The 27,128-nt window shown below is 39.8% G+C and overlaps 1 protein-coding gene across 3 annotated transcripts in view; it reads right to left on the bottom strand.

Annotated features, from left to right (window-relative positions):
• RBMS3 (RNA binding motif single stranded interacting protein 3) overlaps positions 1-27,128 on the bottom strand; it is a 448,215-nt gene that overhangs the window by 154,403 nt on the left and 266,684 nt on the right. For all 3 annotated transcript variants that reach the window (XM_074900571.1, XM_074900573.1, XM_074900572.1), the window contains exon 5: positions 1,453-1,610. In XM_074900571.1, coding sequence (XP_074756672.1) covers positions 1,453-1,610 — 158 coding nt within the window. The remainder of the gene's footprint in view (positions 1-1,452; positions 1,611-27,128) is intronic.

Here is a 27,128-nt window from a genome sequence, read left to right as displayed (position 1 = left end):
AAACATTCATGAGTACAAGCAAAGCTAAACAAATTAATCTATTTGGATTGACATGCAGGAAAAGATACCAAATAGCACTTTATTATAAGAAGAAGGTCAGATGGTCATGTAATTAAATCCTGTATTGATAGTTCTGCAAAGACGAGAGTCAGCATTCAACGATAATTCTAAATTCCTGGATTAACTCTGGCCACATTCAAGTCAATGGGAGACCGGCTGTATACTTTGATGGAGCCAAGGTTTTACCCCTCTGTTGTCTGCATGGCGAATTACACAAACCTCATGTTAGATCACTAAAGGTTTCTTGAAATATGTTAATTAAATACATTTCCACAAGCAAAGTCAATTTTTTAAAATGCAAGCTTATCTGTGAGTTACACTGATCTTTATTTAGCGAGCTAGAAAAAATCATGTTGTTATCTGCAAGAATGCGTAAGGAACAGTCATCTTTCAGCATAAATGTTTTGCCTTTTTCCTTTTGAATTCAGACAATATTATCTTAACATTCTTCGCGCATGATGATCTTTCACATCAAGGACAAAGGTAACACTACAATGTCACTTATCTTGCAAGCTACCTTTTTATCATACAGTACCCCAATTCACTCAGTGGTGTTATGACACTAACAGAAGTGCCATGATATACCAAGATATTTCAAAGACATTCACAAGATGACTAAGTCATTTTGCCTCCTCTACAAAGCACAATGTTATGAATATTCTGTAGAAACAATGATCTGGGATTTTTTTCCTTTTCTTTTGAAGCAGAAGACTGATTTACAGCACAATTGCAAATCTGTCTTCTTATTTGCTTTTACAATACCTTTCTATATATAGCTCTCTATTCCTTGTCTTTTCAAAAGAAAACTATTTGATTTAAGAATGTTTCAAGCTGAAGAGAATCAATGTAAATATTCTCTGAGAGTAAACATGGAAACTTGTCTATCTGTACTGACAATGAAGTACATGGTAATAATATGTTGCCCATTCTGTCTAAAATATCTGACTGCTCCAACAGGGCTTGTTATATGCAAATATTTCTTCTCAAGTTCTCACAGGCCTGAGTTCCCTGCAGCTTTCAAGGAAGCTGTGACTCTTCAGTTATAGTTCCTCGCCTTTGCTCTTCCAACTGCTAAATTTACTTTTCCCTGTTGCAAAATCTTTGCTAAACATTTCAACAGTTTCTTCACCAAGTGTGTGCTTTTGGCTGTAGGACATTTGTTATTATCCAAGCTTGATAATCCATGGATAGCTCACTATTCCTAGCCATTTTTATTTACATATACATACACACAATGAACTATTTATTGGAGCAATGAAATGGACATCCTTCTGCAAGGTGCTGCTCTTCATTTTCCATAGCTATAAGGTTTCAGAGTTATGGAATAGGCAGCATTTGCAAAGGACCAAAGCCAAAAACTGTGCATGAATCAGAAAAGAGTAAAGGTTTCACCTGGCAAAGCCGACTCCTCTGCTGACTCCATTAGCATCTCTTAATATTCTGGTGGAAATGACATGTCCAAAGGGTTTCAGCATATTCTCCAGTTCCTGCTCATCCATGGAAACAGGTAAATTTGAGATGTATAGATTTGTGGGATCTTGCTCTTGTTGCTATGACAAAATAAGAGAAATATCCTCAGTTAGGCTTAGCACAATAGAATAGCTTATGGCTCATACAACAAGGGCTACTCAAAATAGGACCAAGCCAAGAATTTATAGCTGCATTAGAAGCAAAGCTGGGCAATCTGTTCATGACGGCAACATATTTGCCAAATTTCTGCAAACTCTCATGCATGTGCTTAATTCTGTGCATGACTGCTCTTACTGAACTCAGTGACACTACTCATTTATAGAAAATTACTCTCATGCACAAGTGTTCTCGGGCTTGTGTCCTAATTTAGCAAACAGATTGTGAAGAAAACATGATTTCCACAAATGTGCTCACTGTTAACATAAATACAGAAAGAAAACTCAACACATGTTTTAAGCAGATGTGCTTTTCAGCCTGCAGACTTCCCATTCAACCTGTTCATCATGAGCAAGGTTGGTTGAAAACACAGAGCACTTTCCATAGTATTATTTTCTTTTTTTCTCCTCATCAGAAATGTCTTGGTTAATAATGTGCAACAAGACCTAACTGGGTGGGGGGGAGGTTCTGCAGTTCTATCTAAGGTCCTAGTGAGACAGGTCACATGTTTATTCTCAGACTGAATTAAAATATCTTATAAAATTAAAGTCTGTAGTATGAATAATTGAGAAAATAAATTTTAAGACAGCTTTCTCATTCTATTTCAGATTTTCAGGCTAAACTTCCATTTTGGCAACCATTCCAACTTCTATTCTTGATTGCTAAACTACTGCAAAGAAACATGAAAGAGGCAGAGATGCCATATGTAAAACAAGTGTATTAAAGCAGTAAATAAAAACCTTGACTACAGACAACCAGGTCTTGACTACATTAAATCAATTTAGTTAAGCCCTTGCAAATTTTCATGGCTCTGGTTCCATTTTCATTGATATGAGCTTTACATAATATCTGATCACCTGTCAGTAGAAGCCTGATTTGGATCAGGCATGCCTACATAATTTTATCTAATGCTTAATAACCAAAAATATAAGATACAATCTCTATGCCGTGAAGTAAGCCAGACAATACCTTACCTGACAAAGTCTTCTGAGACAGATTTTTGGATTCTTTTTCATTACACATTTAATGGGCAGAATTAATTTGTACTTACTCAACACTGAGATTTATATGACAAGAGCATTACCTTTTTTTTTTTTTCCTACAAGGTGTCCTAAAACCAGATTAATAATGTTGCAAAAGTACCACAACCTTACACTGAAGAAACTACACACAGTCCTGCAGCCATCTGCCCTGGTTTAACTAAACTAGTTTCAAATTACACTGTATTAAAATCAGTGCAGATATGTCTTGTCAAACACAAAGAATCACACATCCTATTTCTAGAAGATGTATGAAGACAGGACAAAACCAAGATGTCTGCTCTATCGCTGCCTTGCACATTCAAGGCCTCGAAAATGGAAGCAGAAGTCGTTTTTAGCTGTGATTCACACGCTCCATCTTTGCAGGAACGAGAATGACTAAGCAAAGTCTAGCGTAGCTAAATACCAGACTCAGAAGCCAAAGAGTTTTCAGCTTCCCTTACCCCAGGCTCCAGGGAAATTTTAGCCCTTTTGGACGAGAAGAAAAGCTGCAAATGGATACTCCAAAGGGTCCAAAATCAGAAGGCGTGTAATACTGTTTTACTGCATAATTTGGATTCTGACCTAAGAGCTGTGAACACTTGCCTTTGGACATACTGCTTAATGCTCATTGCATTCTAGCTTTGCATCTACAGACCCATTACCCCACTAAACAACACATTACCACGCAGGTTGAATTCACTGCTATTTTACTAAACAAAAATAAATGAACAAAGTAGTTACATTTTCAAGCTGCTGTCCGTAAAAATATACACAGTTCTTACCAGACCTTATAGTAAGGGGCAGAGAGAGAAAAGCCACACACACACGAACGAACTTACTGCAAACTGAAGTTACAAACCCCAAATCTAGAAAAATGTTCTTTCTCTTTGCAGTCATCTTTCCCTGCATCATCTTCCTTTGTCTCACTTCAGTTTACATCCATACAGATCCAAAAGCTAGCTCCTCTCCAATAACCAAAAGATATTAGTGAGGGGTCAGAACTGGTACAGTATCGACAATGCAAGGAAAATCATGCAAACAGTCCTGGAGGAAAGGTAGGCAAGAAAAAAGAGGAATACGAGCTTCAGATCACACTTTTAGCTTTGGGAAAAACAAACAAAACCCCAATACATTCTGTTTCTCCTTTATTTTTTCCACATTTTTCCCCTTTTCTGTGTGCAAATTATTTATTGCTTGTTACTTTTTTTGTTTGTTTTTCACCCACACAAGCCACAGAAAAAAAAGAAAGATAAAGGAGTTAGGAAGCATCTTCATCGTCATTAGGTACTTTGAAAATGTGAGCAATGGATGCAGTTAAAGCAGAGACATTATAGAAACAAATCGAAGTAGAAACATTTGCAATTTCAATAGGCATAATTTTTCCAAAATAATCACATTGTTATGCAAACTTCTACCCACTGATTGGTTAAGGACTTTGATTAATCAACCAATCAGTGCTCAGGGACTGAGAGGCCTTGCCAATATTTAGAAAAAATATGCAGATGAGCTCCCCATAGCCAAAGGACAGACTAATAAGAAAAAAGCGAAGTTATGCATCAGTAACTGCACAAAAGCCTTTGCTTTCACTGAAGCCCACAGAATATTAAAATGAGAACTTCTCTTTCGACTACTCAGTTTTCAAGCTGCGGAAAACAAATAAATAAGAACCGCCACCAACGTGTCTCACTTCTGGAGTCGGAACACATAAGCTTTTTAACCGTGTTAGAGATTAAATGCCATTGTTTTAAATATCTGTGGAAAGTTTAGCTACACTCTGAGGATGAATGAAAGACTAGCAGACCATAGTTACTCTCTCACAAGGATTTACCAAGCCTATCTTTTTTCAACATGATAAAGAAGAGCTGCAAGCAGAGAGAGACAGATGAGACGACTCATGCTACCTCCACAACACAACAGTGTTTTCTAAGAAAGGAAAAAACTCCACATTATTTTTCCTTACTATACAAATATAACATTTAGAGAAATACCCCTTTCTCTTACAGAAAAATAACAGCCTACAGAAGACATATCTCACAACACAAACTGAAATAAGATGAAATACCTTCCCAGCAACAAAGCCTGGGGCTGATCAGGCTTCATGGGAGCAGTGCAGAGCCCGACTGCCCTGCCACAGCGTAGCCAGACCCCACAGCCACCTACCCTCACAAGCCCGGCTCCCCCTTCCCAACCTCTGACACCGGGGCGCTTTGTGATTTGATTCAGTTGTGCAGAGATCCCCTCTGCAGCAGGGAGGTGCTGACACATGCTCGTTGTTTTGCCCGAGCCTTTTCATCTCAGATTCCCCAAGCTCCTGTGTGACATACTCGCTTCCTTGGCCGTGTAACTGCTGAGCTTTTCAGTGTCCAAGGCAGGCGTCCTACTGTTCAAAATGTGTCTATTTGTTGACAAGATGAGCCTAACCAGAACCTTAAGTCCAAGCACCCCGTAAACTACTAGCCTTTCATAATCCTAACTAGTTGACAGTTAGGTTTATGCCTTCAGTGAAGGATCACATCCCAAGGTTACATGACTGGTGGTGACAGTGGTATCTGGATCCACAGTGTGGCCCAGGCTCCCTCTTGTTCATTGAATTCTTTCTGTGGCTTTTCACTAGGAATTAAAAAATGCTACTTCCCACCTTGGGATGCTAAAATCCCATTTATTATTGTGTCCGGTTCCAAACTGGACTGACTGACCAGTCATCAATGAGAGAGCTGAAAGTCATTTGTGTGATACAGCCACTTCAGAACTGTGTTACCCTCTTAGGCCCCCAATATATTAGACAGGAACAGAAGGGGTGGGTGGCAGAAAGCTACATGCTCCTCACAAACACTTCCAACAGCACCATGCCTCGGATGCTCCATAGCTGCCAACTTAAGAGCCACCTCATCAGGGCCACCAGCCAAGCAGAGCCCCTGCTGCCACCTGGGCTTTGCAGTCCCTGTCCCGCTTCCCCCTCCAGACCACACCAGAGACACCAAGCAGCAGAACTACACATCTGTCGACACAGTCTTCCCAGAGCACAGCGGCCTCTCAGGTTTAATCCCCCAGGTGTGAGAAGGGTCACCCCAGGGGGACCAGGGCTGGCTGCTGCAGCTGGCTGCTGCTCCAGGGGCTCAGAGGAAGAGTGGGCTGCTGGGAGTGGTGGAGGGCTTGCCACAGTGCCTTTCCCAGACCCCTTGTGCCAAATGCAGCTAATTAACGGGTACAAGAGCAGGCCAAGTTGCTCCTTCTCGAAGGGAGCAGGAAGGCAGCTGTGGAGCCTGCTGTGTGTACCAGCTGCAAAAGCATCATGCTCAAGGCATGCAAACTTGCAAGCGCAGTCTTAAGGCACTGCCAAAAGCCTGCTTCTGGCCGTCCTTGCTGAAGTTCATTTTACCCAGGATCTTCCATCTGACAGCCCAAAGAGGGTCACATTTTCCAAGTACAGCTTACACTTGCACTGCAGCCCCAGAGAAACAGGGGTGAACTCATCCAGTCAGCCCCCATCCTCCGAAATCCCGACACAGCCTCACACCCTAGACTGAGCTCATTCTGGGGTCCTGGTGCGGGCTGGTCTGCGTGGATACATGGCATGCCACAGAATCGGCCAACAACAACAACAAAAAAGTAATTAAGCCAATTGAAGCTACTCTCCAGACCAGTGTCAGGGCTTTTTGCAACTCCCACCCCAGCCTGCTTCACCATCGTGGTAGCCCAAATACGTCAGTTGCTCTGGTCTGTGGGCTCCAGGGGCATTAGCTGCATGTATATGTTGCAGTTAGGCCATTTTGGCTGGGGGGTATACTTGATAGACACTCCCAAACTGGTCAAAACCACAGCTAGGAAGGTTTAAAATTGTGGATACTGCAAACTAACATTAGATCTAAATGAAGTTTTTGATTAGCTCAGAGCATTTTCAGCATTCAGCAGCAGGCATCCTGCTACAGGGCTCTGGAGTTCAGCAGTCAGGAGCAGTTGTACTGGGGAAACAGCCAGAAATTTTGTCACTGCCTTTTAGCAAGAACTGGGCCAGTCACTCAGCTCCCAAGGCCTGTGCCAAGGAGGCAAAAGAAGTTTATAATGTAGAGGATTTGAAAGACACTACACCAACATCATCTGAAACGGATAAAATCCAACGGAGGGTGTGCTGCAACTCAAAGTTTGCTGGTTGCTTTGTTGGACCCTCCCAGCCACTTTTGAAAGAAAGGGCAACTCTCAGATGGGATTTTCCCTCCCAACTTGAGATAATCTTTGGAACCAATGCATGAAAAGCTGAAAGAACAATTCCTGCTGGTGCAAGAAGAAGCTGAGCCTCTTTACGTAGTACATTTAGTAATGCATGCTTTAAAGACACATGTGTAGGGAGGGGTGGGCAGTTTTTGAATACGTTATTTTTTTCCCAAAAGGAACTCAAACTTCCTGTAACTCAGTAGGGCTGGAAACCAAGTGTGTTTGGTTTATCTGGGAACCCTGTGTACCAATTCTTTTTATTAAACCTAAATTATTTTTCCATAGAACAGCTTGCTCATGGAAGTTAAGCGCTGATTATTAGTTCAAATGTTTCCTTTTTTCATTTTCTAATCTTATTCTGGGAATATAACTTTGTATGTGGATCAATATGAGATTCTGAACTCCTCTTTTTAAAGATATAATCAATATTTGTCTTAATGGATCATATACTTTAATAAATTGAGACTTCATCATATTAACATTGACACAGATCAATATTACAGTTCACTTTTAGAAGCATGGTCCTGTCTTTCTGAACATTTTAGACAAAGCTTCAAATCACCCTCAATTAGTATTTTCCCAAAACTAGTTCATCTCTACCTAATGGCCATCTTCAGGCTATGTACGTAACTTCTTCTCTCCTTTAAAGATCTAGGTTGAACTTCTGACTCCCCTCAACATAAAAATAGTTATGCTTTTAATGGAAAAAGTCATTTATGTGGAACCACTTATATGAAAACAGATAATTTTTATGGAAACACTTATATGCCATTTCGTAAATTTTCAAGTGTTTACTCTGTATTTTGAAAACTGTAGTTGTACCATAGCATCAGTCTCATCTTCTGTTTATTAGATTACTTCTAAACTGGATTCTCTACAAGTCACTGAACTTAAATGAAATTTAGAGGAAGCATGTAATACTTTCAGTAGATTCACATTCAATATCTCTTCCTGTTGTTTTATTATTTGATATTTACTTTTTAAGTACTGCAGATCATGAGAACTTTCCAGGACGTCTGAAACAAACATTCATTTGAAAGCAGATTTGATATGCATTTGATTGGGTTCACACACCAAAAACCTGAATCGGAAGATTTTTTCCTCCAGTCTTCTATTGTTCCTCCATTTATTCCTGCTGCTTTTTCACATTAATGTGGCATATTTTTGCACACATGTAAAAGATACCCAGTTTTAAGACATACTAAGCTACTGAATTTATAATTCAGGTGTTTAACTTCAGATCTAGTATCTAATGTCTGCAAGTCATATTTGGAAAAGTTCTCTCTTCACTGACATATATCCAAGCATGGCAGGATGCTCCTAACTTTGCTATCACAGTTAGATAGGATGAATATGGACTGGTGGTGTGAAAGTTAAAAGAAAGTCACCCCAAACTCCACGATCTCCTGGTATCAGAGAAGCGATGGCATGAAACCCTTTTTCTCCTTCTTAGCGGGGCTGGGAGAGAGGGGTTCTGTGCAGTGCCTGGGGACTGGGATCTTGCCCGCATATGCCCGTGTGGCACCTTTCGAATCAATGAAGGTCCACTGATTTGAATTAAGTGAGAGTAGCCCTCCTTTAGAGATTTTTCACATTACTGCTTCTTTAATAAAAAGAAGGAATAAACAAACTAACAAACCCACGTGAGTTACTTGCTATAGTAGAGGTTCAGACTATATAGCCTTTCAGAATTGTTAATGACATATTTTGAGCCATCACTGTAGTAACATGAGGTGAACAGAATGAATCTAGTGCAGCTGCCAGGGTTCCCTCTGACTTTTTACTGGCCTATTTGCTTCCCTTTATGTGGGCACGTTTTTAAGAGTGTAGACAGCTAAATCAATGGCCAGTTAACTATTGATCCTTGGCTGGTTTTACTCTCTTGTTGAGCAGCACACCAAAAGGCTTACAAGAGTGTAAAAAAAGCCTAACTTTACATGGATTTTATTAGTGCACTAAGTACCAATAATCCAATACAGTAGAAGGAAACTGGCAGAAGTGATGCTGGTTGCCTTGTCAAGAGTCCTTCCAAAGCTCTTTGCAGCAGGCACTGCTGGCAGCACTAGCTATCTCCTCAACCAAGACTGTGTCTAAACACTGAAGTTTTCGTAGGGCAAGTACTGAAGAGCAGAGGACACTGGGGTATTCAAAGCAGCTTGTTTTGTCTTAGACACCTTCAAAACAATCTGTGTGTTGTTTCACAGCCTGCAAAAGGCTCCAATATGTAAAAATTTAACATCCCGAGATGTTAAATCTCTCTTTCATCCTGATACATCTACTTCACAGTAGTCACTGTGCCTTTTTAGACTGAGTGCTGACTATGTTTCATAAATTATCTTTCTTCCGTACCCAACGCTATCCAACCTTTATATTACAATGGTTCAAGACTTATTAGCAATGCGGTTTTTCCACAGTACTGCAGCAGATTCAGCCTCAGCATAACTATGCAACTATTGTACTGCAATAATTAAGTCAAATCCATCAAACTTTATAAATATACCTACAACTAAACCTGTAGCATGCACTTTCTGTATAAGCTTGATTGTCAACAAGTCATGTCAAAAGCCTGTTAATGACAAGGATACTTTCTGAAGACACAGTGGTTCTGCACGTGAACACAGAAAACACTCATAAGTGCTATTCTGAAGAAAAGCATTTTCCCAGTGATTTTCAGAAGTATTTTATTGTTACTTGCATAAGTAACTTTAAGCACTTCTGAGCTTTATAATGACCCAGGAAAAGAAATCCTGCTATTAGAAACCTTTTGCCTGGGATCATCTAATCAGAAGAGAGAGAGATGATTCAGGCACACAGCCTTACTGTGCCATCACTGAAACACTCTTTGCAGTTACTTCTTAAACACGGCATAAGCTAACATTTGCTCTACTGAATTTTGTCAAAAAATTGCAAACAAGCAGATTCCTAAAAACTATGACCTATGAAGAGAAAAAGAACAAAAGTATTGTAGGAAATTATTTGTCACAAATACCTGTATCAGCTCCACAGCAGAGTATTATTTATAAGTACTGTTTTAATTAAAACCATGAACTTCAAAAAGAGTTCACAGTTTATATATGCTCATGATTTCTCCTCACTGTGCAAACTATCAGAGTGCTGTGCCGTGCTGTGTAAGCTGGACTCAGCTTTCTTTTAATTAAGTTTGCTCATGGACAGCACAGCATTTGCTAAAGCTAAATATTGCTGGAACCAAATTGTTATTGGTCCGTCCAGCACAGAGCTGCTGCAGAACCTTCCATCATGCATTTCATCTGCCAATGGTGATTTGATTTGCCCTTCGTCTTGCGTGGCAAATATGGACTTGAGTCGCTATGGTCACCGCTTTCAGAGCATCATATAAGATACATGGTACCTCCTTTTATTTCGACAAAATACAAACATAACTAGAACTATCACAGACTGATAAACCCCTCTATTTTTCATACTTCTGCCGTTACAAGGTGAGATTTTTAGAACTCCTTACTTCTTAGTTTTCCTAAAAACAAATTTCCACAGTTTCCAACTTACACAGTGCCCTGCAGCCAAAAAGGCAGCTGAACCCCTGCAAAAAAAAACGTGTCACTCTGGCTTTGAAGGTGTTCAGTTGCCTCCATATTCTCTTTCACACTGTTTTAACAACTGCTTTGCTATTTATATTGCTGTTAAGCAAGAATCAATTCATTATCTCAGATTATCTGAAGGCTGTCTATAACAATTTCTGAAAATGCTATATAATCTCCTAGCCATAAACCCTAAATCAGAAACTCACTGATGACCTCTGGAACCAAAAGGTTGATTTGCAAGAGGAGCTGCAGCCTAAGTTGAACACCTTACCTATTTATTTTGATTTGTCACTGACTGTGTCCTAGTGAACTTAAGACAGCATCTTATTGTATGTTAGACAACATTGCATTGAGTATGTTTATTTGATTTATGCTATACAGGGTTAATGACATTCTGATTGATGTGTATTTTCCAGGATTTTCTTACCAATGTTTAGACAGAAGTCGAATCCTTTGCCCCTGCACAGAGTCAACGAATCTTGCAGTTTAACTCCTACTATTCACATTCTCACTGAAATGTTTTATGTGATACTGTCCCACAGAAAGGGTGCATTTGTAAGTGTGCATGTATATACTTACACAAACAGAGAAATAAGAGGTCACAGAAGAGATTATTTGTTTTAGAGAGGACATAGCATGAAATCAAGCCACAGTATAAACTTTCCATTATCAATAATGGAAGAAAGAAAACTAATTCAAGCTAAAATGCCGTATGTACTAAATCAGTAAAATTAAATTAACAGCTTAATTTAGAGCACTCTTAAAAAAAATATCTTAGAAATATGCACAAAAAACATCCCATTATCATGGACTCTTGTGATTATTTGGCATTTTGAAAAACATGATACACACAAATAGTAAGTATTTAGTAGCACTGCTTACTTTAGTTCTTATAAAAAGATCTGCAGTGCCAGTGACACTAATTAGTTGAAATGCAATTTTTTTTTAGTATGCAATATGTTCAGTGCAAAAATGTCCAGTTGTAATACCATCTAAAAAAGAAACTTACAATTATTTTTGCTCTACTTAAAATCATAATAGACCCAAACACCTCACATAAACACAAGGAGTTTGAAGTTGGAACTCAGAGACTATAAAACTGTTTCAAGAATTCTACAGTTCTCCTTTGCATAAGCTGAAATTCGGAAACTTGAAAGCTGGATTTATGTCCAAAGCAATGGAGACTCTAGAGTAAATGGGTAAAATTATTACAGGATTTCCAGATCTTCTTTTTTAGTACAAATGGTAGTGGAAGGAAACAACGGGTTTTCTCCCTAATCTGTCTCAGGATACAATAATACCACACACTCAGTGCAGACAGAATCTGGCACTGTAGAGGACAAACTTGGGTTCCTCGAATGGTAGATTTAAAGCATTTAGATCAAACTATGGATTAACTCCTCCTATATACTTTGTGAAGACTGTGCCAGGTGTTAGAGCAGAGGTTGCATGTTGCTCCTCAAGCTCAGAAAAGGAAGCAGTAAGACTCTTTAAATGACAGGAATGTGGCAAAGGGAAGGGCTTTGCTGTCTGATCTTCCAGTGGCCATAGGATGTTACAGAAAAGCAGCAGAGGCACAAGTTACAGATGTTTTCATGCATGCATAACCTGTACTTGGCTGGGGTGGCCTTAGGACTTTCTGTCCACTATTTCTAGCAGCTGTTCTCCCTAAGGACTAAGTATTTGCTCTGTCATGGCTTGATCCTTCTGTAACTGAATTCTACAGCAAAAGTTTAATTGGTCTCACTTGGCAGTATCAGGATCTGTGCTTGGAAAATATTTTCAGAACTATATTCAGATTAATAAAGATGCCAAAAAACAAATGGATGCATCTCTTATAATGATTATCATGCTTTTATTATTTGACTTTAATATTTCCTTTCAAAGCTGCCAGCAAAATGAAGACAACAGAGATTTGAAATGCTACATAGGCACATGGGGTTAAATTATTATCAATATTGAGTCTATCTGTAGACCAATAGGAACTTACGTGTTTCTCTTCAGAAGCTTCTCTAGGTTGGGGCTAAGTCAGGAAACTCAGACTTCTTCATTCAAAATTCAAAGCCTTAGCATTTAACTGTCTACACTTGCACTGGAAAAAGAATGTAGCTATTAACAGTAGTAAATTATCCACACTAGGAAAGCATTAGAAGCTTTATAAGGGACTTTTTGGGACAGTATAATGCTTTTTAATATTTGACCTATTGACCCAAAGGCATGTTCAAGGAGTGCACAGATCCCATGTGATTGCTTGTGAAGAAAACTAAACACTTTCTTTTGTCATGTTTTACATTGCTTCCTATAAACCATAAATGAGTCAGAATTTTCTTGTCTGGGAATTCCTGTTGGGATAAAGGTTGAGGTCTACTTAGCCTGAGACCATACAAACTGCTAGAGAACAGTTATTTATCTTGATGCACATGCCAGAAATGGAAACCTACTAGTCCTTGAGGATGCATCAGTTTTCAGGGAGTCTGGATTCTTTTAACTACTACAGAAACTCAAGAAAAAAAAATCTACATAGATACCGCTTAAGGAAAACACCGCTTAAGGAAAACAAAATCCACCATAAAACATAGCTTTGACAGTTTTATTTTGAGAAATCTGTATTTAACACAGACAAAAATACCGTTCCCATTTAAGATCAGGCACAACTGACAAAACATACACTGCAGAAATACTTATACTTTTCCTAAATGCATCAGATATAAAAAAGCAACCAAGTCATGTTTCAAATGTGACAAGGGATGGTTATCGCTCAGAAGCACGACAGACACAGCAATACCACATATTCCCCATGTGTGGAATTCCTGGTGCTAAGTCAGCAACTCCCAGAGGAGGGTTCGCAAAAAGGCCTTGAAATACTCAATTTCCACTGTCACAGATGGAAATGAGGAAATGGTATTAGTAAGTGAAGAAACTGAAACTTTGCTTTATTTAAAAAATAAGATATCAAAATAGAACAAAAAGGCAGGGCTGAATTGCTGTGATTATCACTGCTGAATCCCCTTAAACAGAAGCAGCTGATCTGCCTATGCTCTCTGCAGTGCCCATCAGAGCAACTTTTGCTCCATGTGATGCGATTGCCCTTGTAAATGAAGTTGAGATTAGGAGCCAACATCAGGAAAGCAATGAAAAAGAGTTAATGATGGGACTAAAATCCTTCCTCTTTGCCAAATCAAGCAGGCATGGTCCCATGCTGTGCAGGCTGCAGTCCCAGCAGTGCTGGCACTGTCCCACAATGTTTTTGCTGCCAGAGAATCCACTGTCCCACAGTTGCAGTCAATGCCAAAAAGCAGAGCCTAGACAGCAGGTAGCCTGAGTGGGGACTAGGAGGTGTGGGACCCCCTCCCTTCCTGCTCTGGCCTCAGCTAACCTGAGACTGTGACCAGCACCAGTGGAGCAGCAGAGGCTACAACTAATGAACAAGAAGAGCACAGCAATGACATGAGACAAATAAATAACCTATGGTGGCCACTGGACAAGCAGCAGAAGAGGAGACACTTCATCAGTCTCCAGATGGACAACATAAGGAAGAGGGGCCAGGCATCTGTCATTTCTCACAGCCTGCTTGGGAGAGGCAGATGAGCAAAGTGTCAAAGCTTCCCTTCCCTGACACTAAAAACTCAGTATCACCGTGGAAGAAAGCATTATTTAAAGGTATATTATGCTGTGTATAGACAGAAAATAGGGATCTTGGTGGCACAATGAGTTAGCTAGAGGTTTGGAAAAAGCCAGGGGAGAGTAGTAGACGCTCCTACAACTCTGTATTATTGGGGGAAAAATCAAGGATAGGGAGAGCAGTAAGAGAAACATGGTTCTCTGGCCAGCTGATGAAAGCAGAGAGGAGAGGGAATTTGACTGTGCTTTTCCATCTACAAAGAACATAGCGTTTGCGCAAGATGTGGGGCAGCGAACCAGAAAGGAGTCTATGAACTCTCTTACTTTCCAAAACCAAGGAAAGCGTGAGTTCTTCATGACAGTTTTCCCACAAACCGTTCATTAGTTCCTTCTGCCTTTCATATCAGCTAGAAGAGTGTAGTTTTCTGAGCAGTGAATGCTGACTCAAGTTTTCCAAGCCAATGAATGTTTCCAGTTGCATATTCACATAGAAAAAAACCAAAGTCAACCATTTTCTGCAGAAAGAAGCAGAAAACCACTCTGAAATTAGAAGGATAGCAAGGTGGACAACATGGCCAGTTCTATCCACCTACTAAGGATCAAGAGAGAACTACAAAGCAAATTTTGTTGAGCCATGAGGAGCTATAACCCGGTCCTACAGTAGAGAGAAAAAAGAATTTCCCTCTGCTCAAGAAACTAATGTGAAGGGGCACATGTGCTGTTCTTGTGGCAGAAATTAGAGCTTCAAGAAGGCCATTAAGGAAAGTTGTCTCGCATTTGAAATGAAGTAACGGATGCAGTTGTCTGCAGTCAGCTGGTGAGACACAGAAGTGGGATTGAATGATACTACAAGTTGAAATTTAAGACAGAGCATAACGCTTGAACCCAAGTACCTGTGAACAGGCCCTGTAAGGAGGAGAAAGGAAGAAGGAAATGCTCCAAGCCCTGTAACTCTGTCTTTCCATCTGTTTCTAGAAATCCAGACTTGGCCTCCCTGCCTAGCACACAACTGGCTGTGACTGCTCACGTGTCAGCAATCTGCTATGTTGTACTAAGCTGGCCTGTGAGAAAATGCACTCCCATTCTAATATTAAGCTCTCCATGGCTTGTGCTTACCTGAACTTCTATGTCTATACAGTATTTCAGCCGTGGCTAATGCATATATGTATATGCGTGTGCCTGTGTGTGCACAGATGTATGGGAATGATGCATTTAATACATAAGTACAGATCCATATTACGTATGTAACAACAAAATATATTATACACATAAAAGTGCATTCCAGTTTAAGCATGCTTTCTATTTTGAAGATCTGGGTAAACAGATGTCTATGTGTAAAGACATACAAGACTACACCCAGACTTCCAAGAAAGGAGGCATATCTGCAATTATGCATACATGTCTGTGAGTAACTGTGTATACAAGGGAGGTATCCCCATACATAGCCGCTCAATGCGCTTAGCTGGTGGTATGCTTGTGTGTGATTAAATATATCTGCATGTAATCAAATTTTACATTTATTTGTATACATGTATAAACCGTTCATGTAAGAAGTGATGGCTGTAACAATCCAGCAAATGAAGGCTATTATCCTTTTTCTCACTTATAAATCATAAGCAACTCTAAGAACTTACTGTGGTAATAAAACTGTGAGACAAGATACACAGGCGTTCTTTGAGTCCCAGACTGGAAATAAATTACAAAGAAGGCATTTTGGATGCAGTGGATGGCTTGAAATTAAAGGCAAAGGATAATCTGCAGCAGGGTGTAGAGGTATGGGTCTCTCCTCCTAGGATGTTGAAAGCTGGACCTGGCTCTTGGGTTGGTCCTTAAATGATCTGAGCCGTTTTGCTCTGGTTTTATAAATAGCTAAAATATAACAAAAACGTAAGTATAACTAAAAAGACAGATTTAAAGGAAGGAACTTGAACTACCGAATACTTTAGGCTTCTGGATTACCTCTACCAGGTGCTGTATTTGCAACTTGTTTTCAAACTAGTTTTAGTGAAAAGCTGAAGGCTCACAAGGCGAACATCTTAAACTCTCAGTTATCTCATGTTGCATAACTAGGGTAAAGAACTAGAATGACAGAGAGACATGTAAATTAGAAGTGTTTTATCAGAGGCACATTCCTTATGCCAGTGCTCACCTTTGCTGATACTGGTATCAGCAGTTGATGACATAAGCAGAAAATCACCCAATACTTGGGAAACAACTTCAACCATTTTTTGAGGAGGTGAAATGCAGTACTTAAGGTAGGTAGGACTGAAAGGTACCATGCACCAACACCTTTAAGTGGATGCCTATGAATTCCAGTTTGCCTGTGAAGTTGCCATCATGACTGTAGCAATTCCTGGTGGTTCATGGTAAAACACATACAGCTGTGGATGTGTGTGCATTTTTACAAGCCATGTAAACACTTTAAACTTAAGGGACCAAACTTGATAGTTTGCAGTCCTGGGAAATTTGAGCTGGGAGAACTTTGTCAACAGACCAAGCTAATGTTCGGTGTATTCTGTGGGCCATGTGCAAAAAGTCCCCAAAAACCCACCAAAAAACACCCCCATGTTTTAAATATGGAAGTTGGTTTTATCTTCACAAAATCCCTTAAAAACTCTCAGGTTCCCCAAGAGAAAAATAAATATCCACTGGATCCCACTGAGTAATTTCTCAGCCTGATGTTGACTCAGTTGTGGATCTGCAGATCAGTGACTGTCACGGAGTGACAGACGGAAGAACATCCAGCAGCCTCAGGATAGGATTTGACATTCGGAGGCTTCCCAGCCTTACCCTGCCAGGGAGGGGATGAGGCTGGCTCCACTGAGAAAAGCATCAACAGCCTCTGCAGCTTGTTTGCTTTAGTTCCAAGTTACATGACCCTATTTTTTTATTTATCAACCAACTTAACCTGATAGGCTGTCTTTCACAGGTTTTTGAGATATTAAACTGTTTCAAAAGATCAAGCAATTCCCAGAGAAAGTGAAAAGTTAAGGAGTACAGCCATTTGCATTTACTCTGTTATTAATTTTAAGACCAAAAATAATAAAGAGGTCAAAATCGTGAAGTGTAGGGGAAATAATTTGAGGGAGACAACTGAATCAGAAGTTCATGCAGTGACACAGGAATTAAAACCAAAATATACAAGCAGCTTCTGTCACTTGAGATACACATAGAAAATTGCGTTGCACTGTCCCATTGTTGCTGAGCCCCATGTAAGTAAAAAACTTCCCTCCTTTTCAATTCTGCTAAACCTGCCACCCATTCTATAAGCTCAAAAATTAACATGAAGAAAAAGAAATACTATTCAGAGACAAAGCACACTTGAAACCAAGGCTCTGACTACTTTGGGACAATTAAAGCACAGCCTGGGTATATTAATCACAGTCTTCTGGCCCAGTTCCAAATTGGGCAATTACAATCTGCCTACCTCAAATTCTCCCCAGAGTTTCAAATGCAAGAGTTATTTGTGATTTCCTTCCTATAAAAAGTGTTGTTTAGTGCAGCCAGTAAAGACTGGTTTCATTCAAGTGATGGGTGAATGACCCACATTGACTATAGAAAATGTGTAAAAGCACTTTGGGATCCTTCAGGAAGAAGGACACTTATTACATGGTCATTTTACAGTGCTTTTATTATTCTAAGAGGAAGTACTCCTATCTAGATGTTTCTTCACATGCCTCAGTAACCAAGTAGTTCAGAGTTTGGAGCTGTTTTTCTAAAAATTAAATTAGGTTAGGCTATTTTTTTCTGTAAAATTTAAGATGATAGATTTGAAATGCAAGCACTGTATCATGAAGACAGTTTAGGAAAACATACACAACTTCTTCTACTTTGAAAACTATTCAGATCATTTTTTGAGCCAAAAAAGATTAATGATTTATTATGGGGCTCATTAATCAAAAATTGTGTGTGCATGTTTTTTAAAAGACCGACTCCACTGTTCAAGTCAACTAGGTCCTCTAAAGCTATTACATCGGAAAGGAGCCGCAATATTACCAAGACTTCCTGCAATATTGTTGAGACTTCCCCGAGTGTATTTAGAGTATAAAATAAATGCTATTATTCAGGAGATACTGAATTGCTAAGCTTCTTAAATTTGTACAATTGGGAACTTGAAGTACATTAAAATGCTGAAACTCATTAAGAGCCCTTTTCACAGCTGCAAAATCGTTGGCATTCACAGCACCGTGCAGAACAATAAAACACTCCCCACACCTTTGAACAGGGCGACTTCCGTTCCTCCAGCTCTGCTTTAATGAATCACTGAGGCAGAACTGGTGTCTAACCTCTCCGTCAACCTCCTCCATTGAAAAGGAGAAACAAAAAGCCACAACAACGCTAATATTCTGAAAAGCAAAATGTACAAGCATACTGTACTAACCCTCCCCCAACACAAAAACCTCAGCTATCGCTGCTACTTTGTTAGAATATAATTCAATTTTCTCCATCAACACCAAACAAAACACCTTCAGAGGCAGAAAACAATCCATGTTTTTCTCCCAAGCCACCCACCAAACTATGCCCAAGCAGACTTTGTTTCTTAGGGTGTCACTTTTCTGGACTCAAAGCACAGCACTCAGCGTTTTGGTGGATGCTTTCGCTAATGCTAGTTTCATACGGTCACTCTGCATGCCAGAAACATCCTCTTGCCTTGTTCACTGAGGGGCTGGATTTTGTGCTTGCAACGTGGCACCAGAACAGTTCAAGTCCTCAGTAAGCTTGTGGATGCCCCATGTATGTTTCCTACGCATTCTCCAGCAGACGCACAGCACCGGTCCTGACAGTCAGAAGACAGCACCTTTCTAAGATTCAGCAAAATCACATTTTTCTCTGACTGCATCAGGATAACTAGTGCTCAACCCTTCTCAGCTAGAAGCCAGACACTTTGCATACCGAGCGATTGCAAACGGCACTTAAAAACAATCCTTCTCTTTGATCTGGTAACAGCATGTTCTGCCTCCTCTGCAGTCAGGAGGGTCACAACTGTGCCTCTAATATCTTCAGGTCTCACCAACCCCAGGCCAAGGAAGCCCAAGCCTTATCAATGCGGGTGTGCATCTAGGTCAGGTTTCTCCAGCAGAAGGAATTGTTTCTAAGTAAATTTCCATTGGGCCACCTACCATGCTTCCTTTGGTATTTGAAAAACAGAAGGAAAAAAAGCCAGTAACTGACCAAAAATTAAGTGTGAGTAAGAACTATGGGGATACTGACTACTCTAGAGATTTCACAAGATCCATCATAAGCTTGGTGCTGGACAAAACTGAAAGAAACAATCTTGGGACTATTATTTAGCTTGTTAAATTCTATGTGCAAACTCTGTTTATTCCAAACTATTCCCCAAAGCAATGAGTGGATTGTCTCCCTGAGAGGGAGAAATAGTTCCCTTTCTTCCTCTAAACATTTCTGAAAGGAATGGAGGAAAGGGCAATGCCAAATTGGTGAAGAAGATTATGTATTTCAGAAGTGGGTTTGAAAGATTCAACAAGAGATATTCACATTAAAGATTACAGAAATAATTACAGAAAAAAAGGGGGTGGGGTTCTGCATGGGTGTTCCTGTCTACATCAAACAAACTCAAATAAAGCAACATTGTGAGGGAAGATTAGAGTATGACAAAAACAAGGCATGTGGTTAAAGCAAGAGTTGCTTTGACAGTGTACAAACTGAGGTGGTTTTGTTACGGGCAAAGAAAAATGTAGCTTCCAGAGCTTAACTGAAGAGTACTACACAAGCCCTATGGTTCTTGACAAAACACAATATGATTGCTCTTGAAATCCAACTATTTTGGCACATGATTCTGACTTCATATATTCAGTTGTGAATACCCAACCAGCGCCAAGTGAGGAGAGAAAACCTGCCTGCTGACGGACACAAGAGAGCACACACATGCATCCCCCACTGTGATCACACTCCACAACTGTTTTCCAGCCACAGAGGCTTGGTACCAACCACCTTTGGCGCTTTGCCATCAGCAGCATGGGCAAAGGAGATGTTTGCCTCAGTGTCAAACACTACAAATGACACAGCAGTGGCAAATCCCAACTTTTTCCCTGAAAACTGGGCCAGTAAGAAAAGGGCTATAGCAGTCTCAGCTGGCCAGTTGTTTGGGGGTTGGAACTGATTGATACTTTCATGGAGACAATAAAAAGAAGAAGAAAGGGAGCCCTCAAAGCTTTTCAACACATAACTTAGCCGATTTTGCCATGTGATCAGTAAGACAGTACCCAGAAGAAAAAGAAACAAATATTTACAACAGCATTTTGTCCTGGATTTCCCTCCTGAAGCCATCTTACTCCTATCAGATCATTTCATTACAACAAACTGGGGTGTCAAAGCTGACAGGTTTAAGACATAAGTAAGGGGATGCGAGAAGAGGTTTTCAGGGAAGGGATCACTGTGGAATTCATCTGCCTTGCTGAGGCGAACAGAGCTCAACACCTTCTACTTTCAAGTCATGCTGCGAAAGCTTTTACAGACAACTCAGGGATTTCCTTGTCCTATAATTTAGAGTGATTGAACTTTTGCCATCCTGTATTTTGCAAACACTTTAAAATAGAACGGTAACCTTCCATCACAATCTTAAAAGAAATCTTAACTTATTTAGGCTAAGCTTTTGTTCTTTTGAAAAATAACACAACTACACTTATATACAAGCAGTAGCATTAAGCATCTCGCCTTCTGCAGTGTGAGCAAGTACACATTCACCGGTATGGTAATTTATTCTAGAGAACAGGTCAGTATTTTTTACAGGAAATACCCTTCTGGAAGAAGATTTCACTTGCAGAGATTTTCCCAGGATTCTTTTAAAAACACAAATTTAAACTTTCTATTTTGCACCCCAAATAATCGCATTAAAAATGTATAACTGCAGTTGAATAATACTGGGAATTTGGAGTTGAAGGCACATGGTTGTACTTAAAGCTACTTGCTAACGATTGAACTGCACACAAAGGCAGAGGTATGTGCTCAAACGTCTGTATGCCCACCCCATGGAGGTTCAGATGTGCACTATGCACCTGGCTTTGTATATTCCAGTCTGGCTCTTCAAGTAAACGGAAAAAGACTTCTGAATTTTAAACACAGTGCCTTCAAGCATAAAATACTTTCTATTTTTCAAACTAACGTATAAGAACAGTTTCAATTATTCATTTTATTCATTAATTATGCTTTGGTCATTAATGTGGGCTGTACTTTCCAAAAACGAAAAATAAAACCTGAATATTTTCCAGGTATTGTCCAGACTGCACACTGTGGAAAGAAAAGCATTTACTAAAGTTTAAGGTTCACAACAGAAATATTAATATTTCTGTGCAGTATTTTGAGTAGCTCGCTAAACTGAATACTTGTGTAGAAGAGCAAGCCCCTTGGGCCATGCAGGAGATGACAGCCCTTTCACCTTCCCTGATTGTACTGGGACAGAGGCAGAAAGGAGGAGAGTTGGGAGTAGGTACCTTGTCACATATAGTTTCTCTCCAGCATATGCGAGAGACATTTAGGAGGTGTTTTAGTTTAAGCTGTTGCCATAAGGGACCTCAATTATTCTAATCCAAAACTGCTCTGCTTTAGCACCTGCACCTGGTGCTAAAGTCCATGTCAACAGGCAAAGAGGACTGCATGGATTCCAGACCCCAGTCTGAGGACTGTGTCTGATTTTGAAAGCTTTTTCTGTGCACATACTGCCTGTGCTTAACCTTTTAGAGATGAAAATGAGGGGAAGACGTTATTCTAAACAACTAAACTAAATTTATATTTACTATCTAAAATCAGCCCAAGAATTTTTGGCTAAGAGTTTGGTTTATGTTTGCTTTCACTCCTAAGTGAGCTCCAGCTTGACCCCAGAAGTCGCTTTTGGCAGCTGAAGGTGGTATCATCCCTTCAGGTGCCATCCTCATACAGGTCTCAATACTATCCCCTGCAATCCCCTGTGATTTTGAGCATCTGGCCTTTCCTTGCCAGATGACGTTAAAGGGACAAGTGCAAGGCTGAGTGGGGTTGATGAACAGCTCATTTTTATGAGCAACCCCTTATGTGCAGATACGTCCTGAAAAGTGCATGCATCACCAGAACCTGTATTTCTAAAACAGACAGTAAGCAGAAAATCACCCAACAAAATAACCCAGGAAAAAAAAAAAAAAAGAAAATGTTAATGTATAAACGGAGTTCTGTTTCAGTTGTTTCAAGTATATAAATCAACGATGTCTTCATTAGCTGACCATTTTGCTGATCTAACTCACACTAGCTATTTGAATACTTCTACAACCACCAGGACCAAAATTAAGCTGTAAAGGAACACCTTTCCTAATCTTTTGCTCTAAATACTGTATGTGTAAGCAAAACTGGAAATGAAAGATTTCTTACATTTTTGATACAAAGTAGCTAAACTTTGGTCCAACTTCCTCAAAGCAGTTTGTTAATTACCCAAGTTTGAACTGACAATAAAAACCAAAGAGTAAATATTAACTTGGCCAAGCAGGTTCAACACTAAATTATGCTGAATGGGATGGGTTATGTACAAGCTGAAGCACAATACTTGTTTGGAAATCCCAATATGAAAGGATATAGAAATAATAAAGGAGTGCACATCACTAATTTCTCAAGCTTCTAAAGAATACCTAAAAGTAAGGAATGTTCTTAACCAACATTGGGAAAGCATGTACCAAATGCTGGTTTGAATTACTTATGGAAATGTAGCCCTCTGGTTTTGGGCTCTTTTATGGTTGTGTCCACTCTATTAAAATGAAACATTAATCTTTTTTTCCCTAATTTTTTAACACTTTCAAACTTCTACCTATACTTGGGCTACTGGATTCCCATGTTCTCATGGTTTTAACCAAATTCTTTCGTTTGCCAACACAGAGGGAGTGAACTTAGCTGAAATCTTCTTATAAAAACATGTTCACAGCTAGGAAATACTTCTGCTCCTAGCAAGCTGGACAGAATTCACAAGTCAGAACTTAAGCATAGATCAAACTGCCTGAGAACCACTACAAGACTGCTTTCTTTCTGAAGATACATAAATAGTTAGTAGAGGAGTTAACAGTAAATGATGCTTAAAATGCAGATCTTAATTCATGAACTTTATGAGAACAATAAAATACAGTGATGGGCTTTTCTAATGGCTTCCACAGTTCAGCCCTCATCTCTCTTAATGGGTAGGACCTCAGGCTTTATAGTAAGCATGAAAAGGCAATATTTGCCATCCTGGGTGAGGTTGCTCATCCACCTAACCTGGAGATCACATCCCTTTAGTATCTATTTTTTCATTGCAATGCAAGAGCAACGGTAGCTTTTACTAATATAACAGTTGAGTTTATTCATATATAAGAGAAAATGAAAATATAAGAGTCATCACTGCTTTGTGTAGTACATAGTAAATGGCCTAAACTAACTTACATTTCAGACCTGAAGTTTCTTCAGGACTGCTCTTTGTTTGCCATTAAAATGGAAGGCTGCATTAGGAACCTACAAGGCCATGTGTATATCATGACACTGGGTCCTGCCTGGTCCCTGCCTCACTTGGCATGGCAGCAGCAATGATTTAAGAAAACCACCTTCCGCCTCTTTGGAGAGCCCAGGACAACATCACGGTTTCTGCTGCATAGAGGACTGGCAAAATGTTTTCAGCAAAGTCCATCTTTTAAGTTGACCATCCTTCCAGAACATGTCAAATACAGCCACTGAAACTGCAACCTACATACGGTCTAGATTAAAACTAACAAACAAACAAACCAGACCTTATATTATGAGACTTTTCAGAATCAAGGAGTAAAAAGTACAATGATTGCTTTATACTGTACAGCAGGGACTGACACTGGAGCTGGCTGCGAGCACAGTGCTGCAGCATATCTGACACCACTCAGAAAAGAAATTGCTCACTGTTGTCCTGCGAACATGATGGCATAACACCCGCTCCCAGGGCAAAAGGGCTGCTGGGCTGCAGTCCTCCATGTTGCACCCTGGCTGGCAGAGAGAAAAAAAATGACAGAAACCATAGAAAAACCCTCCATGTAACTGTGTGCAACAGGCTTTGGACCTCAGCCTCAGGAGCAAAAGAGCTTCAGAATGGTTTTGTATTAATGACAAAAACGAAGAAATTAAATTTGTGCAGCTTCCTACGTTTAGTAAAGGAAATTATGCATTTCCCACAAAGCCTAATGCTAGCTCCACAGGGATTATATTACTATTTATTGTTTTGTTTGCTCAAATAAAACACCTGTCGAGGTCAGCTATTTCAAGAATTTTTAATATACCAGCCTTACACTATGGAGAGTAAGAAATGTTTATAGAGGCACTCCTGGTAAGATTGTTGGCTTTTTTTCCCCCCAGGTAGGTGCATAATGATTTAATAACAGAAACAGCATGCCCACAAACTTCTGAACCTCAGATTTAAATAAAAACTAATATATCTGAATCTGGGTATCAGTCTCCACAGCTCCTTCAGCTTTCCCTGTTATGAAAGGAGGCGTAACCCTAGGATACGGCATCCTTCTTTTATAAAGTCCCATCTTAAAGTGTCAGGAGTCAAGGAATTAAAAACAAAAGCGGCATAAATCGCTGTCAATCATTAAAGTCTTTGATCTGCTCTTTGCTTCAGAAGGCATTATGCTTCCTAAATGGAGGGATCAATCACCGTATGCCAGACCTGCTGCTAGGCCCTCTTGCGCCACACTGCCTGCGTGGAAGGCAGCTCATCACAGCACATTCCAGCTCGCCTTTCAGACAAACCAACGGGCAAAAAGATGCCAGCAGGAAAACAAAACAACACGACACAAACCCTTTTGTGCAGCTACATGACACAACTACTTCCCCTTTTGGCATTTTTGTAGGCTTTTCTATTAAACGTCAGCTCACTTCAGCCTGTCTTTCCTGATACGTCCTCACCGGGCATTCCACCACCACCATTTCTCACTGGCAAAGAAGATTTTTTTTTTTTTTTAATGGAAAAATGTTTATGTTTTCCCTTGTTTATAGCCATATTACATTGGCCTGCCTCGTTTACTGCTTTTTTACACTAACTAAACAGGTTGCGTAACTAAGCTGAGAGAAATTTAGTTACCTCTTCCTCAATTGTAAAACCTCCCAAAATGCAGCACATTTGTCTCACTAAGAATGTATAGTTAAAAGAAAATAAAAAAATAATTTAAAGAGAGATGAACTTTCTCACTGAAAGGTGTGAGAGTGACTTTGGTATAACAGATATGTACGCTGACATAGAAAGACATGGTTCAGCTGGGACGGGTCCTGCTGTCCTGCGGGACAGATGCTACAAGAAAGCTCCAGAGGAAAGCCACCACAATGCTCTGGTACCTGCGCAGAAGGACATGCAATGTGCTCCATGTAAATAAGGCAGTATTAGGCCCTTAATTACAATTCTGGCTACTGGTAGAGCTGCATGGATTTGGTGCAAAAAAACGGATTGTAATGACAGCAAATAGGAGCAACTGCTGTCCAAGAGACAGTATGAGCAGAATACCTGTTTAATAGGGTTGTACTTAGCCTGTGACAAGAGCTAAATAGTTTCTCATCCTAATGCAAACAGGTTTGTCACTTTAAGGTTGCTATTCTTCACGTGTCTCCCACGGCTGAATTCTGTTGCCTTTCCTCAGTTTGAGGAGTAATCTTTTCCATAAACATTCACTTTAATTTCAGATTATGGCAATCATGGGCACAATCTGATCTTTATAAACATAAAGTTGAAGAAAAAACAAATGTCAAACAGAGATAAAAGTAGCATTGTATTTTTAATTATAAAAGTATTTTATTTCACTTAAAGAAACAGATTCACTGGTCTTTTCCAGCTGCCTTGCATCATCATAGCAATGCAAAGCATTCTAAATCCAGTTCAGTCGAATGGTTACAGTGAGTCTAGCAGCTGCTTTACATCACTGGAGCAGCATAAAGCAGGAGGCATTTAAACCTAACCCATACACTTTCAAGGCAATTCACCAAAAGAACCCTTTTCTTCTCCATCTTCTGCTGTTTAACTGAGACAGCAAAGACTAGTTAAGAGGAACAAAGGATACCAGAAAAAAAAATCTCTGAAAATGATGTTGAGGTAGAATTTGCTCACTTTACTCCTCTTTGGCTAGCAAGAACATTTCAGTCTCGTCAGTGCCACTGAAGGGAGAAAACTAAACTAATATGCCTCATTTTCAAACCTGATTTTAGGCAGTTCCCAATAGAATGTTTCAACACAAGTTAGAAAGGCAGATTCACTGTTACTTAGGCTCGAAGTGCAGAGAAATCAATACACAGAGATAAAGACTGATAAGCACTTTGGGCAGATATGAAATAGGAAGGAAAATATCTTTTTCAAAACCCTCCTACTTAGCTAATGCAATGTAAGGGAAAGAGTGTTATCTTCCACAAGGTGACTGAATTGCTTATTTCACTTGCTTTCAGTTTCATGTCTGTTCAAGGCTCCTTCTGTTCATGCATTGCACTGCAGCACTATTAGCCGAGCAATTAACTATGTCCTATGTTGTTGTTTTTCCAACTAATTATTGCTTCATTCCTCAACTGGATAGAGCAATTGCTCCTGTTTGGGTTAAGCTCTCAGGAACCACAACTACTAATTTCACAGTTTTTTTTTTTTTTCTAGTGGAAGACAACCTGCAGCTCAGAGCAAGAATTTTCTTCTACCTGAATGCCAGAGAGAATGGGGCAAGCTCCATGGGAATGGCCTCCTTCATCAACACGTGCTCCACTCTGCATGTGCATGAACACATACATGCTCACTCATTTTCAGTTGTCTTCTTTTACCCTGCCATGTTTGGAAGATGATGAGAAAAACAAAAGTAGACTTCATTCCCATCTCCTATCTGTAAACAGTGGTTGTTTTATCCTAGTTCCTAGGGAAATTAGGCAAACATGTTGTTTGTCTGTGTTCATCATTTCTCAACATAATGGCAGCTTACTGCCAAACCCAACAGAAAGCTAAGGTTTTAAAAGATAAACTACAGTTCTACATGTCTTTTTTCTGTAAAAGGAGAAAAGGGACTAAGCTAGTTCCCCCAGCTGTAAGAAA

This window comes from Athene noctua, chromosome 2, assembly GCF_965140245.1.
Source record: "Athene noctua chromosome 2, bAthNoc1.hap1.1, whole genome shotgun sequence".
Taxonomy (NCBI): domain Eukaryota; kingdom Metazoa; phylum Chordata; class Aves; order Strigiformes; family Strigidae; genus Athene; species Athene noctua.
The sequence above is the reverse complement of the archived record's forward strand: the minus strand, read 5'-3'. Positions and strand labels throughout refer to the sequence as shown.